The sequence below is a fragment of the Nycticebus coucang genome, chromosome 4, assembly GCF_027406575.1.
Source record: "Nycticebus coucang isolate mNycCou1 chromosome 4, mNycCou1.pri, whole genome shotgun sequence".
In the NCBI taxonomy this organism is placed as follows: domain Eukaryota; kingdom Metazoa; phylum Chordata; class Mammalia; order Primates; family Lorisidae; genus Nycticebus; species Nycticebus coucang.
In genome coordinates this window covers 28,952,173-28,966,514 of record NC_069783.1, presented here as the reverse complement: position 1 = coordinate 28,966,514, position 14,342 = coordinate 28,952,173, and the positions used below count along the sequence as shown (strand labels likewise).

The window sequence follows — 14,342 nt, the reverse complement described above, 5'->3', positions numbered from 1 at the left end:
CTAAGGGGACTGTCATCCTCAGAGACCCCCAACTCTCGCCTCTGTGAAGAACAAAAGGCTGTAGACAGAGGGAAGGATTTGAATAACGCTGAGAAGAGGCATGGAGTCTGCCCAGCCAGTAGCCAATGGGTCAAGAGTCAAACAGGCCTCCCAAAATATCGCAGCCAATTCTTCCTTTTCCTGACGTGCAGAAGAAGCAGAGAGGCTCTCAGACCCCCCACCCACCCCCGCCACACACACACAGACACACACAGCTGGGGCTGCAGTTCACACTGCCATCCTTGACTCTGGTGTCCAGAGTCGGGCAACCTAGCAGTCTTGCGTTGATATGCACAGAGTCTTACAGTTCAGGAACCCTGTACCATTTTATTTATTTTTTAATTCTTAATACTTTTTTATTAAATCATAACTGCGTACACTAATTATGGGGTACAATGTGCTGATTTTATATACAATTTGGAATGCCTACATCAAAATGGTTGACATCGCCTTTACCTCCCTTACTTAATTGTTGTGTTAAGACATTTATACTCTACTCTTAGCAGATTTGACATGTACCCTTGCAATATGCACAATAGGGGAGGTCCCACCGATTAACCTCCCTCCAGCCAGCCTCCCCCCTCCCCTCCTCTCTCCCTCCTCTCACCCTCCTCTCTCCCTCCTTCATTCTGGGCTATAGTTGTGTTTATCCTTCATATGAAAGTGTGGATGATTATATATTGGTTTCATAATAGTACTGTTGTGCCATTTTAAAAGTGACACCAAGCCCAGGTCTTTACTTTTTAGCCGGAGATGCATGATTCTCACCACTTCCCACTTTGCTGAAGGAACACTCAGACCCAAGATCTCCTTAGGCTCCCTAAAGATCCCCAGGGACCCTGCAGGATCTTAATTGAGTTAAACACAAAAGAATACCCCAGACTTTGACATCTCAAAAGATGCATGAGTTCTCAGCCAGCAGAGAAACAGGCTATGCACGTGCCAGCAGCCAGGCTTTCAGAGGTCTCCAGAGCTCTAGCGGTGGCGATGCTGACACAGCTGATGTGAGGCTCCCGCCCTGGCTTGGGCCCGTGACTCCCCAATTGCTGTGAGATCTCAACTCTGCCTTATGTCAAACCAAACCCTGGCGGTGTATGAACAGGCAGAAGAAGATAGGACAGTGGAAAGCACCAAGTGGACACAGCATTTTGTCCTCACCCCCAAAGTTCCTCCCCCAGGGCCAAGACTATCCACCTCCCTCCCAGCTTACCCTTGGCCTCCAGAGAAGGCCGCCTGGGCAAATCAAGAACCTGTACCCATGGGTAGGGCCCAGCTGAGCAACAGGAAAGAATCAAAACGCACACCACTGGGGGAGACTGCCTGGTGGTGGTGGGCTTGATTACAAAGGAGGTGACACAACTCGCTCAGCTCTCAACTCTGCTGCTTAAACCACCGAGCCTCAGTTTCCACATCCATAAAACACGGAGCCTCGTGTCACTTATGGGATCCTTGTCAGCACATCGCATAGAAGTGCTTTGCGTATTGCAGAGTGGGTCAGAGTGGAGCTTCCTTCTCGTGCAGGGAAAGACTGCAGCTTGGGTAGTCCCCCATCACGTACATACATGATTCTTGCAAGTACCAGGCGTGGGGAGGCTAGAACAAATTCCCATCGTATTGTATTCCTTCTAATGGAAAAAAAGAGGCTGACTGCTCACGGACACCCCGATGTCAGGGAATTTACAGATTCTCTTGCTGCTCTCTACAACTGAGTGGCTTTCCTTTTATACAACCCCACGCAGGGAATGAGTAATTGTCCTGATTCATGCCCAGGTGTGCTAGGAAACAGGCTGGGCACTCAAGAAGAGGGGACACGGGGCTAAGCCAGTGTTTTTATTTGGGTTCCGGTCCCTGAATCTGCCTTTCCTCTTCCCTGCAGGTTGACTTCCAGGTATGGCTCACCGTCCCCTCGCTGGGCTTCCCACACCTTTACTGCTCTCCTCGGCTGAAGTGCTCCTCCTCTTCCAATGCCCGTGGCCTTCGCGCATTCTGTCTTGCTATGTCTTATGTCAGACATAAACTTAGAATCTCCAAAGAAGTCAACCAAGCAGGAAAATGTTTAGCTGTCCTGGTCTACGGAAGGTTGAAGGCTGTTCTTTTGCTTAACATTCAAGTGAAACGATCTTCAACTGTGTGGCTCTTGACAGAGATAAGATTGATACAGCCAGTTCCCTGCTATTTAAGATGAGAGCAGATTTAAGAGGTCCCTCAGAAAGATCTTCAGCCTCCTGATTAGCCCCCAAATCCACCACAAATGGGATGTGTGCTCTCCAAATGTAGCTTCCAGGCACAGGCTGAAATCCTCTTATAAGCATTTTACCACCCCCTAAATAGAACCTGGCTTGATATTAGTCAAAAGTGACTTGTGACTAGGAGGAAGGATGAAAAGGGCAGATGGAGTTTGGGATACTTATCCCTCCCACGATGGGAGCTCTGAGCTGCCAAGAGGAAGATGCAGTTACCTGGGGACTTCGAGATGTGACTGCAGCCAGCAGGTGGTGACTGGAGCACGTCCATGTCCAGGCCTTCCAGGGAAGCCCCAACAGGTTGACAGACACCAAGACAGAGGAGTTTCAGGACAAGGGATATGCAGAAGTCAAGGTAGAAAGCTAATAGCATGTTTATGACAGCTGTGGCCCAGCCACAAAGCTGGGGGCTAGGATCTGACTCTGGCCCCAGAACCCCAGCCATAGAAATGCAATGTTTGGAAGGAATCATAGGGAAGCATTCAGGTTCAAAAAACCAGTCAGCCCTTCCATTCTCAGAGCTGGAGAGCAGCGTGGGACTGAATCTAGGAAAAGGCAAATGCCCCATCTCAGGAACTACAGAGTCAGGCCAGCTCACAACTATCCTCATGTTAATTTTATGCTGAGTCCTCTGAGTATTGGGCCAAGACTCCCCTCATGTCCCTACACACTTTTCACAGCCCCTGAGCAGGTCTGTTCTGCAGGATCAGCAGCCTAGACAGGGAGTAAGGGCCAGCACGGGGAGGAGGGCAGGAGAGCCGGTTAGCAGTACTGTAGGATGCTCGACACCCTCACCTCTGCATGTATACCGCTTCCCACATGCACACACGTGCACATATGCAGGGCACACTCACACAATGACACCCAGAGCCACGGGGCCTTACTGACCTTCTGGAGAAGAACTGATTCCATCACTGATTTTTCCAAAAGGGCCCAAGCAAGTCTGACTCCCAAACCCACCAGGGCTGCTGTTAACATCAGCAGGATCACTTTGGAGGCTGTATGGCTGGGACAGGGTCTTATCTCCTGTCTCACCCTGGAGACAAACCCTTTCCTACACCCTGAAAAGAAACTATCCCCTTTCACCTGCTTTTTCCGTGGGCAGAGCTCATAAATATCCATTTCTGGTCCATAACCACTCTAAACAGGATCCCCTTGCTTGACTATCGTGGGGAAAATTTGTTTAGTAAGGGGTTTTTATTATGTAATGTGCATGTGATGTCTGGTAATAGGAACGGCATTATATTTATTGTTTTATCTCTAAGAAAAGATTGGAATAAAAAGAAAATGATCAGGGCCTATTATTCCTCCAACAGGAAGAAATCTCGGGGTGCCACTGGTGAGATGAAACAGAAGTGGAAAGAATTTAATTCTGTAATACCATAGCCATCTAGGGTATTTCACTAAAGGTTTAGGAGAGAAGGGGCTTTAGGAGCCCCAGAAGCAAAACAGTGTTGAAATGATGTCACTAGTTTCCACGGAAACTATAAACATATATATAAGACATATATAAACATATGTATACAGAGAGAGAAAACCCAGAACCCCGGGATGCTGTTGGGCTTACTGAGATAAAACTGCACTATACTCCCTCGCATTCATGTACGGGTCTGTCTAAATGGGACTGTGCCTTGGGAGGGTTCATGTCCCCTTGCAGGGCCTGTCACGCAGATATGGTGGAGTGGACAGACAGGGTCTAGAGGTGGCGGTGTCTCCCCCAGTGGCGCAGGCCCATGCATGGAGGGGAAGCCTCACAACACTCATGCTTCTTCCAGTTCCAGCGGTTCGGGGAGAGACTGCCGTCCACATTCTTTTCCCCATTCAGAAATGCCGCCCAGGGCATAAATTGTAAAACCAAGTGCAACTTCACAAAATCCTTCCACCTGAGCCCCGGGAACTATGTCGTGGTCCCCTCAGCACGGAGAGGTGCAGCTGAGTTCTTGCTCCGAATCTTCCTGAAAACGCCTGATGGTGACAGGTATGGAAGTCTGGAGTTCTAAATGTTTTATTCTACTTAATTTTGTAAAAATGCACGGTGACATTGCTTGCGGAGGTCTGCTCAGGGTCCGCAGCACGTGCCGTGTGAGCGGAGGACACAACGCGGGGCCTGTAAAGGGGACCGAGGAAGTCTGTGAACCGAGACCCAGACCACACCCAGGCCGAGGCCCCTTGTGGGTGGAAACGTGAAGTCCCACGGGAGGGCTGAGGAGGGGCTGAGGAGGGCTCTCCGAGGGGCAGCACTGGAGCTGGTCCTGTGATGATTTAAAGAGAAGGCCGGGAGGGGGGAGGAACAAGCATGAACACAGCAGGGAAATGAGGAGCACAGGGCTGGTTGGACAGTGGGTGGTGTCAGCATCTGTGCAGGACGGTGGCCTCTGGCAAGCCTGTCACATTGTCAGAAATGTGGCCTGAACATGGGTATATAGGCAGCCAAAAGTGGGCCTGAATGATAGGGTCCAATCATGGAGGGTCTTGCATCCAAGTCAGTGGGTCAAGACTGGGATCAGCAGGTACTCACACCTCTAGGCCCCTCATCCCCTCTTGGGCCCAAGGCAGACATCACTGTCATCAGGACAGTCTGCAGTGGGGGACGCCTCCTCAGTCTGGCATGCCAGCAGCCATTGTACCACCAATTAGAGGTGGAGCAGAGGACACAGCTTATTCACTCTGGCAATGGGGGTCACGGTACATGTGTATCTGGTTGCAAAAGGAATTATTTACTGAAAGACAAAAGACCGGACCATGTCCACCTAGAAAACTGGGCATGTGGCTTTGGTGCTCATCAGTGTCCTGACTGCCTGGCTGCCCACTTCATGTCCTGCAGTGCTGAGGGCTCCCTGCTCAGCCCTTGGCAGCATCAAGTGCCATCCGAGTGTCTGCCACATGCAGGCCCCTTTGAGGGGTGCACAGGTTGTCCTTGTCACATTGTTCCCTATTTTACAGGAGCCTGAGCAGCAATTTCAGCCTGAAAGCACTACAGGTAGGCACGTGTAAGCTTCCTCGCCCACCTCCCAGCCCCACGAGCTCTGTCCCCTTCTTACCTGTCCTCTGACCAATGAAAATGGAGACACCATGAAGGGCCATCGATGGCTCAAAGGGGAGGTGAGATTGGGGGAGGATAGCAGCCTCCAAGGCCAGGCTCAACCCAACCATCTTCCTCCCACAAACTTCATTTTTTGTTTTATTTCCCTAAAGATTTTTTCCACCTTGTAGATGAAACCTCTGTCTCAGATCTGGGTGTGTGTGTGTGTGCCCTCACTGTGCCAGGCAGGTGGCTTTTTCCCCAGTTTAATAATGTTGCTTATTTTCCCTTTGATCCAGGAAAGCCTTGCAGAACCTGGTTCCCAGGAAAGCATTTTCTACAGATACGCTCAGCAGGTACTGTGCCTGCCCCAGGGGCCTTACCTAGGATGGGGGTGGAGGGCCTCTCCCAGCCCTTACCAGGAGGTGGATGAATTATTCTATCAGCCTCTCTCCCCACATCGGCTCCAGAACTGTAGCTGCCAAACTATGTAGGGAAGCAGCGGCACACCCAGTGTCATGTGGGTGACATCCAGATGGAATGTTGAGCTTAGAAACGGAGTGGATAATTATGGGTGGGGGACCTGGGGTGTGTTGCCTTCTAAATGTTAAAACAAGCAATTGGCAGTACCCCTTGAAATCTTTCCTTCTCCCACTCAGCCGCCTCCACCAGCCTGGCATCACTCCTCTGGGAGCTGGCCAGCTTCAGAGAGCCACAGCAGCGTCCTTCCTGCCAAGCCACCTATGTGCACATGGGGTTTTCTTAATAGTTTAATAAACTGTTATAAAGAACTCCTTGACTTGTCAGGATAAAATGGCTGCCAAGGGCTAGGCCTCTGGCTATTAATAATCATGTTGGTGTGAGAAGCAGGGAGTGATACAAATGACCATGGGTTCCCTTCTGCCTGGAGCCAGGCAGAGGCCAAGGACATGAAGGGTGCCAGGCCCTGCTTTGTGTTCAGAGGGTAAAAAACAGTTTGTGGTAACCCAGAGGCAGCCTGGGCCCAAGAGGAGACCCAAAAGGAAAAATGAAGAACGTAGGTGGAATGAGGGGCACATGTTGCAAAGAGCAGCTGAATGTGGACCTCCAAGAAATCAGTGTCAGCCCAGGATTCAGGCCACCATCTGGGCTGATCCAGAAGGCACTTCACTTGATACATGGCAAGGCTGGCCAGAGGACAGTCCCCAGTCTGTGAGCTCCCCAAAGCAGGGAGGATATCATATGCACTCCTTGTCCCCAACAGTCATCACTGTCCTTGGCGCAAAGTGGGTGCTCAATCATTTCTGTTGAATTGAATTGAGACAGATTAGCTCCTCCAGAGCAGATGCCCAAGCTAAGGTTAGCTGCCCCCAGGTGGTTAGAAGGGCCTGATTGAGACCCAGCTTCCTTCAGGGGCAGGTGGCATATTCTCACACATGGTCCCTGCACCTGCACCTTTAAAATAAAAATATATTTGTCATATGATAAGATGGGACAGATTCCCTAATCAAGACTTTTCCAAACAACAGCCAAATGCCTCCTCATAGTGGGTGACTGGCAGCCCCTATGTGGCCTTTGTAGGAACTAGAATTAGACCCTGATGCGGCATTGTGCCAGGGTGCCCTGGATGGGAGCAGAGCCTGGCTTCCCGCCTATCTCACCTCTCAGCCAGGCACCCTGAGCAGGGACCACCTTGCTTTAGTCTGTACAACCTGCAATTTATCCTCAGAGACTATGCCCTCCAAAGAAAGTTTAAAGCAAAATATGAACCCACGTACTCACCGTGTCCCAACTCCTGATCTCCTACGTTGCTTTAACTAACTTTAATACGACAACTTATGACTGCGCGTACTGCTACCATTCGTTCCCTTACTAGCCACAGCACAGGCCATAGTGCTCTAGGTCTGCCCGTAGGGAAAGGATACACTTGGACTCTGGGCTGGTTTGTTCAGTTGGCAGGCATTTACCAAGCACCCAGGACATGCCCAGTGCTACCCTAAGCTTTGGGCATACCAAGCATAGCCCTTGGGTATCTCACCTTGTGGTGGGAGAGACAAATGTGCAAATCTGTGGGACTTGGTTTAAGAAACCCTTATCTTCGTTCCTACCCTCACTCCTTAAACACTTTTGGTTGGTTACCTAGTATAGGGTCCACGTCAGGGCCTGTCAAAGCACAGGGATATGAAGAAGGAGGGCAACGTGGTCCATACCCCAAAGCTGCTTGTAGTCCAGGGGAGCATTCCCTGTGAGCGGGAGTTCCTCAGATCACGTCCACTGCTGTCCAGATCAAGGGGATGTGATTCCTCTGAAGAGAAACTCAGTTGAGGGTGGGTACACAACACCAGCTTCCCTGACATAACCAAAGGTGAGATGCTGGAGGGATGACCGGAGGACCAACTGCAGACAGTGGCAGGATGTTTTCTTCGGGGAGCACCCTAAGGGCTCGTCCTCCCAAGTGAGGAACCCCACAGGGCTGTGCGGCTGTGCCTGCCCTCCGGGCAAGGGCCCACCCTGGGAGGTGGGAGGTGGGAGGTGCCGATTCTCAGGAGACCCCAGGGACGCACCTTCTTCCACCTGACTGGTGTCACCTGCAGAGCCCTGCTGAGAAACCTCACTCCAGCATCAGCTCCCAGGGTGACAGCGACACATCGTCTCCTCAGCCCTTCCTAGGCTGGACGTATGCTGGCCATGCATAGAACACCCTGCATCTCTGACACTCGGTCTGCCACGCTGTTCAATGTCGTCCAGAAGCTGCGGCTGGGAAAAGTTTCTCCCTCCCCTCAATTGCTTTCAGCTTCTAGTGGAAGGAAAGCCATGACGTCTCCAGTTTTCACTTCAGTGGCTGGGAAGACTCATGCTAAGTAATGTGTTCGGTGATAGCAGCTCCTCTTAGCCTACATTTCTGGTATTTTTAACTCCTGTTATCACACACGTGTGCACTCGCACAGACAGAGTAGCATATTCTCCCTCAATCTCTTTCTGGAAGCAGATGGGGAAAATACCCACCGGGCTGCATTGAGCATTCAACATTACCTTTCCGGAAGCCTACCACATGCAGGGGATGGCGGGAGGAGGCAAGCCTGGCTTTCCATCCAGTAATGAATGGAGAGGGAAGTGCAGGGCAGCCCACCCCCGGTGCCAGCCGCCATGACCAGCCCTCCAGATGTTCAGAGGAGGGAGTGACCACCACTGCCTGGAGCTCAGGGGAGGCTTCGTGACAAAGGCGAAATGGGCACATCCTGGGAACCAAAGGCTCAGAAATGGAGCACTTTTACAGACAGGGCCAGCTGGATGTGTCTCTCGGGCCCAGCACTATACAAATGCTTCCTCCCTTGTTTGGAACAGAGGGCGGACATTGATGCCACCCAGCTTCAGAGCCTTCTCAACCAGGAACTCCTGACAGGTAGGATCAGCCCATGGGACTGCTGGCCCCATCCTTGTCCCCTCTGGCACCCAGCCCCCAACACGTCAGCCCCCCCGGCTTTCCCTCCTCAGGATCCCTGGGGGACACATTCTCCTTGGACGAGTGCCGCAGCATTGTGGCTCTGATGGACGTATCCTTTGCAGTCATCCCTCCCTGGCTCTGAGAGGGGACCCCTTTCAGCAGGGGTCCAATTTCTCACTCTCTTCTTCTTGGCCCTGAGTTTCCATGGATTCACTTCCAACTCACTGACTCTCCAGGCCAACCATAGCAACATGACAGTGGTCACCGTCTATTGAGTAACCGCTGTGTGCTGAGAACTGCACTGTTTAATACATATATTTTTTCTTATAATTTTTGCAACAACTCTGTGACATAGGAGGTATTATCTCAGCACACAGTGAAAGAAACAGGGGTATAAAGATGTTAATTTGCCCAGGTCATGCAGCTAGCCAGGACTGACTTGTGCTGAGATTTTGGTTGGAATTTTCTTTTCTTTTTTTTTTTTTTGTAGAGACAGAGTCTCACTTTATCACCCTCGGTAGATGCCGTGGTGTCACACAGCTCACAGCAACCTCCAAATCCTTGGGCTTAGGCGATTCTTTTGACTCAGCCTCCCAAGTAGCTGGGACTACAGGCGCCTGCCACAACGCCCGGCTATTTTTTTGTTGCGGTTTGGCCGGGGCCGGGTTTGAACCCTCCACCCTCGGCATATGGGGCCGGCGCCCTACCCACTGAGCCACAGGCGCCGCCCCTTTAGTTGGAATTTTCAATCCCCAAAGTCCATGTTCTAATCTTAACCCCATGCCGCCTCCTTAGAGCAGGAAGCCTAGTCTCCCTCTCCCCATTCCTCCCCTTACCACTGGAGGAGTCCCCACAATTTAGATTTTTACTCAGCAAGGCCCCAGTTCAATAAAATTAGGAACCACCAACACATACAGAAAACTCCTCAGTCTGCACAGCAGTTGTGACCCATGACTGCAAATTTGCCAAGGAGGTGGCTGGGTAGTCATCCAGTGACTCGCCTCAGCTCAATGACTTCAAGTGGCAGGACCAAGAACTTGACTTGGACTCCTGACTCTGCTGGTTTCACCCTCCAATGGGCCATTCTGCCCTGCACACCCCCAGCCCAGCAGGCAGGGGAGGCTGACCCCACGTGTGCACACCCTGCTGCTGCCTGGCCAGCCCCTCGCTGGGCCGTGTTCTGTCTCCTGAGACGGACAGAGCAGCCTGCTCTCACGCAGCTCACGAGGCTCGGTCAGCATTGTGGAGCTGGTTACTGTAGACCACAAGGGCTTTGTGATGGAGTCAGGCTCTGTCTGACTCCACATTTCTATATGTGTTGGTGGTTCCTACCTTTATTGAACTGGGGCCTTGCTGAGTAAAAATCTAAGTTGTGGGGACTCCTCCAGTGGCAAGGGGAGGAGGTGGCTGGTGTGTAGAATCACTCAGAGATACTGCCATCTCCCACAGAGGAACCCAAATGGTCTCTGCAGCCTCATGGCCTGAGGTGGGTAACTCCAGAGGAGGTCACCTTTGCTGGACTCCTGCAAAGCAGACAGGCCTTTCCTGGCCTTCCTCCTACCCACCCCTGGCTCCCCTTCCAGTTCTGAGGTTAATCCTCTTCCCCTCCACAGTCATCACTGAACCCCTCCGAGGGAATGGCCCCACGTCTGGTTTTAATAGGAACATGGAAAGCGCTTCCCTCTGCACACACTCACCTGCAGCTGCCCCTCCCCAGAGAACCCACTGATGGGTGGGGCTCTGTCCTGAGTCCACTCTCTTCCTCTGGATGCAAGTGACATTGGCCTCTTTTTCTCAGGGCTTTCTTCTTCCAATTGTCCATTTTTCTTTGTAAAACAAATCTGAGCTGGGTCACTTTCAGACGCTGCTGTGGGAGCCAGCTGGCGAGGGGTCACATATAGGTGGTGCTGGGCCAACAACAGAGTTACTAGTGATGGATGGAGGCTTCGCTGGCAGGACCAGCGGCCCCTCCAGCTCACTGCCCGCTGGGCGGGTTAACTCTTAACTCTCCATCCAGCTGCAAGTGAATGGGCGGCTCAACCAGGAGGAGTTCACACGACTGTGGAGGCGCCTCGTCCGCTGCCAGGTCCGCGTGGGTTCTCTGTGATTCATGCTCCGATTCCATCCAGTTTAGCAGATATTTAGCAGATGTCCAAACCTGCACCAGGGCTGAGAGGTCTGAAAAAAAGAGGAAATGTCTCCCCTGCCCTCCAGGCATGCTCACACTCTGTCTGGGGAGACATGCATGTCTAGACTCACTTCTAGAGCACTAGAGGTCACAGGCTGCTCCCGGTCAGGTGCAGGATGATGGATACTGGGAGGCTAGGAGAGAAAAAGGTCCCTGTGAACTGTAGCTAAAACTGCCAGCTAGCATTTTCCTCCTCGTGCCCCGTCCTCTGCACAACCCCGGCCCACCTGCTCCCTCAGCCCCTTCCAATTCATTTGCCAGAGGAGCTGTCAAAATGCAGACATGTTTGGGGGGCTCGTGTGGCCCTCCCATTGTTCTTAGGACAAAGTCTAATCACACACAAAACCTTCCAAGTCGGGCGCCTATTTGGGGTGCTGGAGAAACCCCCTTCACTCGTCCCATTCTCTGCCTCAGCTCCCAGCTGAGATTCGTCATTACTCCCTATAAACTTGCCCTTGCCCCTTTGGCCTGCTATTCCCTCTCCCTCCCTACACCCCATGCCTGGCCAGTGCCTTCCCGCCCTGAGCATCCAGCCCCAAACACACCTTCCCTACAGAACCTTCCTCAGGTTCCCTGAGCCAGTGTCACCCCCCACCCCACCCTTAGCTCCTAACTCTTGAACCCACATCTGCAGGACAAGCCACATTGTGTTGTCTTGCTATTTTGTACTTATAAATAACCCATCCTTATTATGAAGGCTATACTTGCCATAATAATAAAAAAAAAAAAACAGAATCATAGAAGGACAAAGATACATTTAAAAAAGAAAACATGATCTTACCAACCAAAGAGAAACTATTATCACCCAGTGAATACACTTTGGGATTTTCCTCTAATATACATTCCCACATATGCTATATAAAAGTATAATCTGAGGCGCCTGTGGTTCAAGGAGTAGGGTGCTGGCCCCATATACTGCAGGTGGTGGGTTCAAACCTGATCCTGGCCAAAAACTGCAAAAAACAAACAAACAAACAAACAAAAAGCATAATCTGTTTTTTAAAAAGAGAAAACCAATATATCAAATGTCTAGCCAGGTTGCTAGATATTTCCACAACCTGTTTAAAGGCTGAATAAAGTGCTCCTTTGTGACTATACGGGGATGTGTTTCCTAATCCCTGGCCGAGGTCATTGGCTTCTCATTTCATTTTCAGCCACTACGATGCTGGAGTGTCCACTGCCCTGTTAGACTGGGGGGGCCCTCCAGGACAGGAGCTCACTCATATCAATCTTTCCTCAGTGACTCCCTTAGTGTCTACAACATAGACAGGGATCAAAAATGCTAAATAAATGGTCAGACTAATAAATTGTGAGTGAACACATGAATACCTAGTTGAGAACACTCTAGGCCTGACTTCTTACTCACCAAAAGCCGAAGAAGGCCAAGGAGAAGTCCTCCAGCTGCTCCTGCACAATAGTTGTCTCCACAGTGGGCCTCAGTCACACAGCTGCGTGTGGGATTTTTTTCTTTTTTTTTTTTATTGTTGGGGATTCATTAAGGGTACAATAAGCCCAGTTACACTGATTGCCCTTGTTAGGTAAAGTCCCTCTTGCCCCCAAAGGGTGTGGCACACACCAAGGCCCCACCCCCTCCCTCCTTCCCTCTCTCTGCTCTTCCCTTCCCCACCCCTCCCTCCTTCTTTCTCTCTCTGCTCTCCCCTTCCCCCACCCCCACCGTGACCTTAATTGTCATTAATTGTCCTCATATCAAAATTGAGTACATAGGATTCATGCTTCTCCATTCTTGTGATGCTTTACTAAGAATAATGTCTTCCACTTCCATCCAGGTTAATACGAAGGATGTAAAGTCTCCATTTTTTTAAATAGCTGAATAGTATTCCATGGTGTACATATACCACAGCTTGTTAATCCATTCCTGGGTTGGTGGGCATTTAGGCTGTTTCCACATTTTGGCGATTGTAAATTGAGCTGCAATAAACAGTCTAGTACAAGTGTCCTTATGATAAAAGGATTTCTTTCCTTCTGGGTAGATGCCCAGTAATGGGATTGCAGGATCAAATGGGAGGTCTAGCTTGAGTGCTTTGAGGTTTCTCCATACTTCCTTCCAGAAAGGTTGTACTAGTTTGCAGTCCCACCAGCAGTGTAAAAGTGTTCCCTTCTCTCCACATCCACGCCAGCATCTGCAGTTTTGAGATTTTGTGATGTGGGCCATTCTCACTGGGGTTAGATGATATCTCAGGGTTGTTTTGATTTGCATTTCTCTAATAGATAGGGATGACGAACATTTTTTCATGTTTGTTAGCCATTCGTCTGTCTTCTTTAAAGAAGGTTCTATTCATGTCTCTTGCCCATTGATATAAGGGATTGTTGGCTTTTTTCATGTGGATTAACTTGAGTTCTCTATAGATCCTAGTTATCAAGCTTTTGTCTGATTGAAAATATGCAAATATCCTTTCCCATTGTGTAGGTTGTCTCTTTGCTTTGGTTGTTGTCTCCTTAGCTGTACAGAAGCTTTTCAGTTTAATGAAGTCCCATTTGTTTATTTTTATTGTTGTTGCAATTGTGATGGCAGTCTTCTTCATGAAGTCTTTCCCCAGGCCAATATCTTCCAGTGTTTTTCCAATGCTTTCTTTGAGGATTTTTATTGTTTCATGCCTTAAATTTAAGTCCTTTATCCATCTTGAATCAATTTTTGTGAGTGGGGAAAGGTGTGGGTCCAGTTTCAGTCTTTTACATGTAGACATCCAGTTCTCCCAATACCATTTATTGAATAGGGAGTCTTTCCCCCAAGGTAGGTTCTTGTTTGGTTTATCAAAGATTAGGTGGTTGTAAGATGCTAGTTTCACTTCCTGGTTTTCTATTCAATTCCAAGTGTCTATGTCTCTGTTTTTGTGCCAGTACCATGCTGTATTGACCACTATGGCTTTGTAGTACAGACTAAAATCTGGTATGCTGATGCCCCCAGCTTTATTTTTATTACTAAGAACCACCTTAGCTATACAGGGTTTTTTCTGGTTCCATACAAAATGCAGAACCATTTTTTCCAAATCTTCAAAGTACGATGTTGGCATTTTAATAGGAATGGCATTGAATAGGTAGATTGCTTTGTGAAGTAAAGACATTTTAAGAATGTTGATTCTTCCCATCCATGAGCATGGTATGTTCTTCCATTTATTAATATCCTCTGCTATTTCCTTTCTGAGGATTTCATAATTTTTTTATAGAGGTCCTTCACCTCCTTCATTAGATATATTCCTAGGTATTTCATTTTCTTTGAAACTATGGTGAAGGGAGTTGTGTCCTTAGTTAGCATCTCATCTTGACTGTTATTGGCGTATACAAAGGCTACTGACTTGTGGACATTGATTTTATGTCCTGAAACATTTCTGTATTTTTGATGACTTCCAGGAGTCTTGTGGTTGAGTCTTTGGGATTCTCTAAGTATAAGATCATCTCGTCAGCAAA

The 14,342-nt window shown here is 49.5% G+C and overlaps 1 protein-coding gene across 1 annotated transcript in view; it reads left to right on the top strand.

Moving 5' to 3' along the window:
- The window catches only part of CAPN13 (calpain 13), an 80,156-nt gene that overhangs the window by 49,610 nt on the left and 16,204 nt on the right, over window positions 1-14,342 (top strand). The window contains exons 12-18 of the mRNA XM_053589873.1: window positions 1,916-1,927; window positions 4,058-4,260; window positions 5,226-5,262; window positions 5,604-5,660; window positions 8,629-8,686; window positions 8,779-8,837; window positions 10,746-10,814. Of these exons, the coding sequence (XP_053445848.1) occupies window positions 1,916-1,927; window positions 4,058-4,260; window positions 5,226-5,262; window positions 5,604-5,660; window positions 8,629-8,686; window positions 8,779-8,837; window positions 10,746-10,814 (495 nt within the window). The remainder of the gene's footprint in view (window positions 1-1,915; window positions 1,928-4,057; window positions 4,261-5,225; window positions 5,263-5,603; window positions 5,661-8,628; window positions 8,687-8,778; window positions 8,838-10,745; window positions 10,815-14,342) is intronic.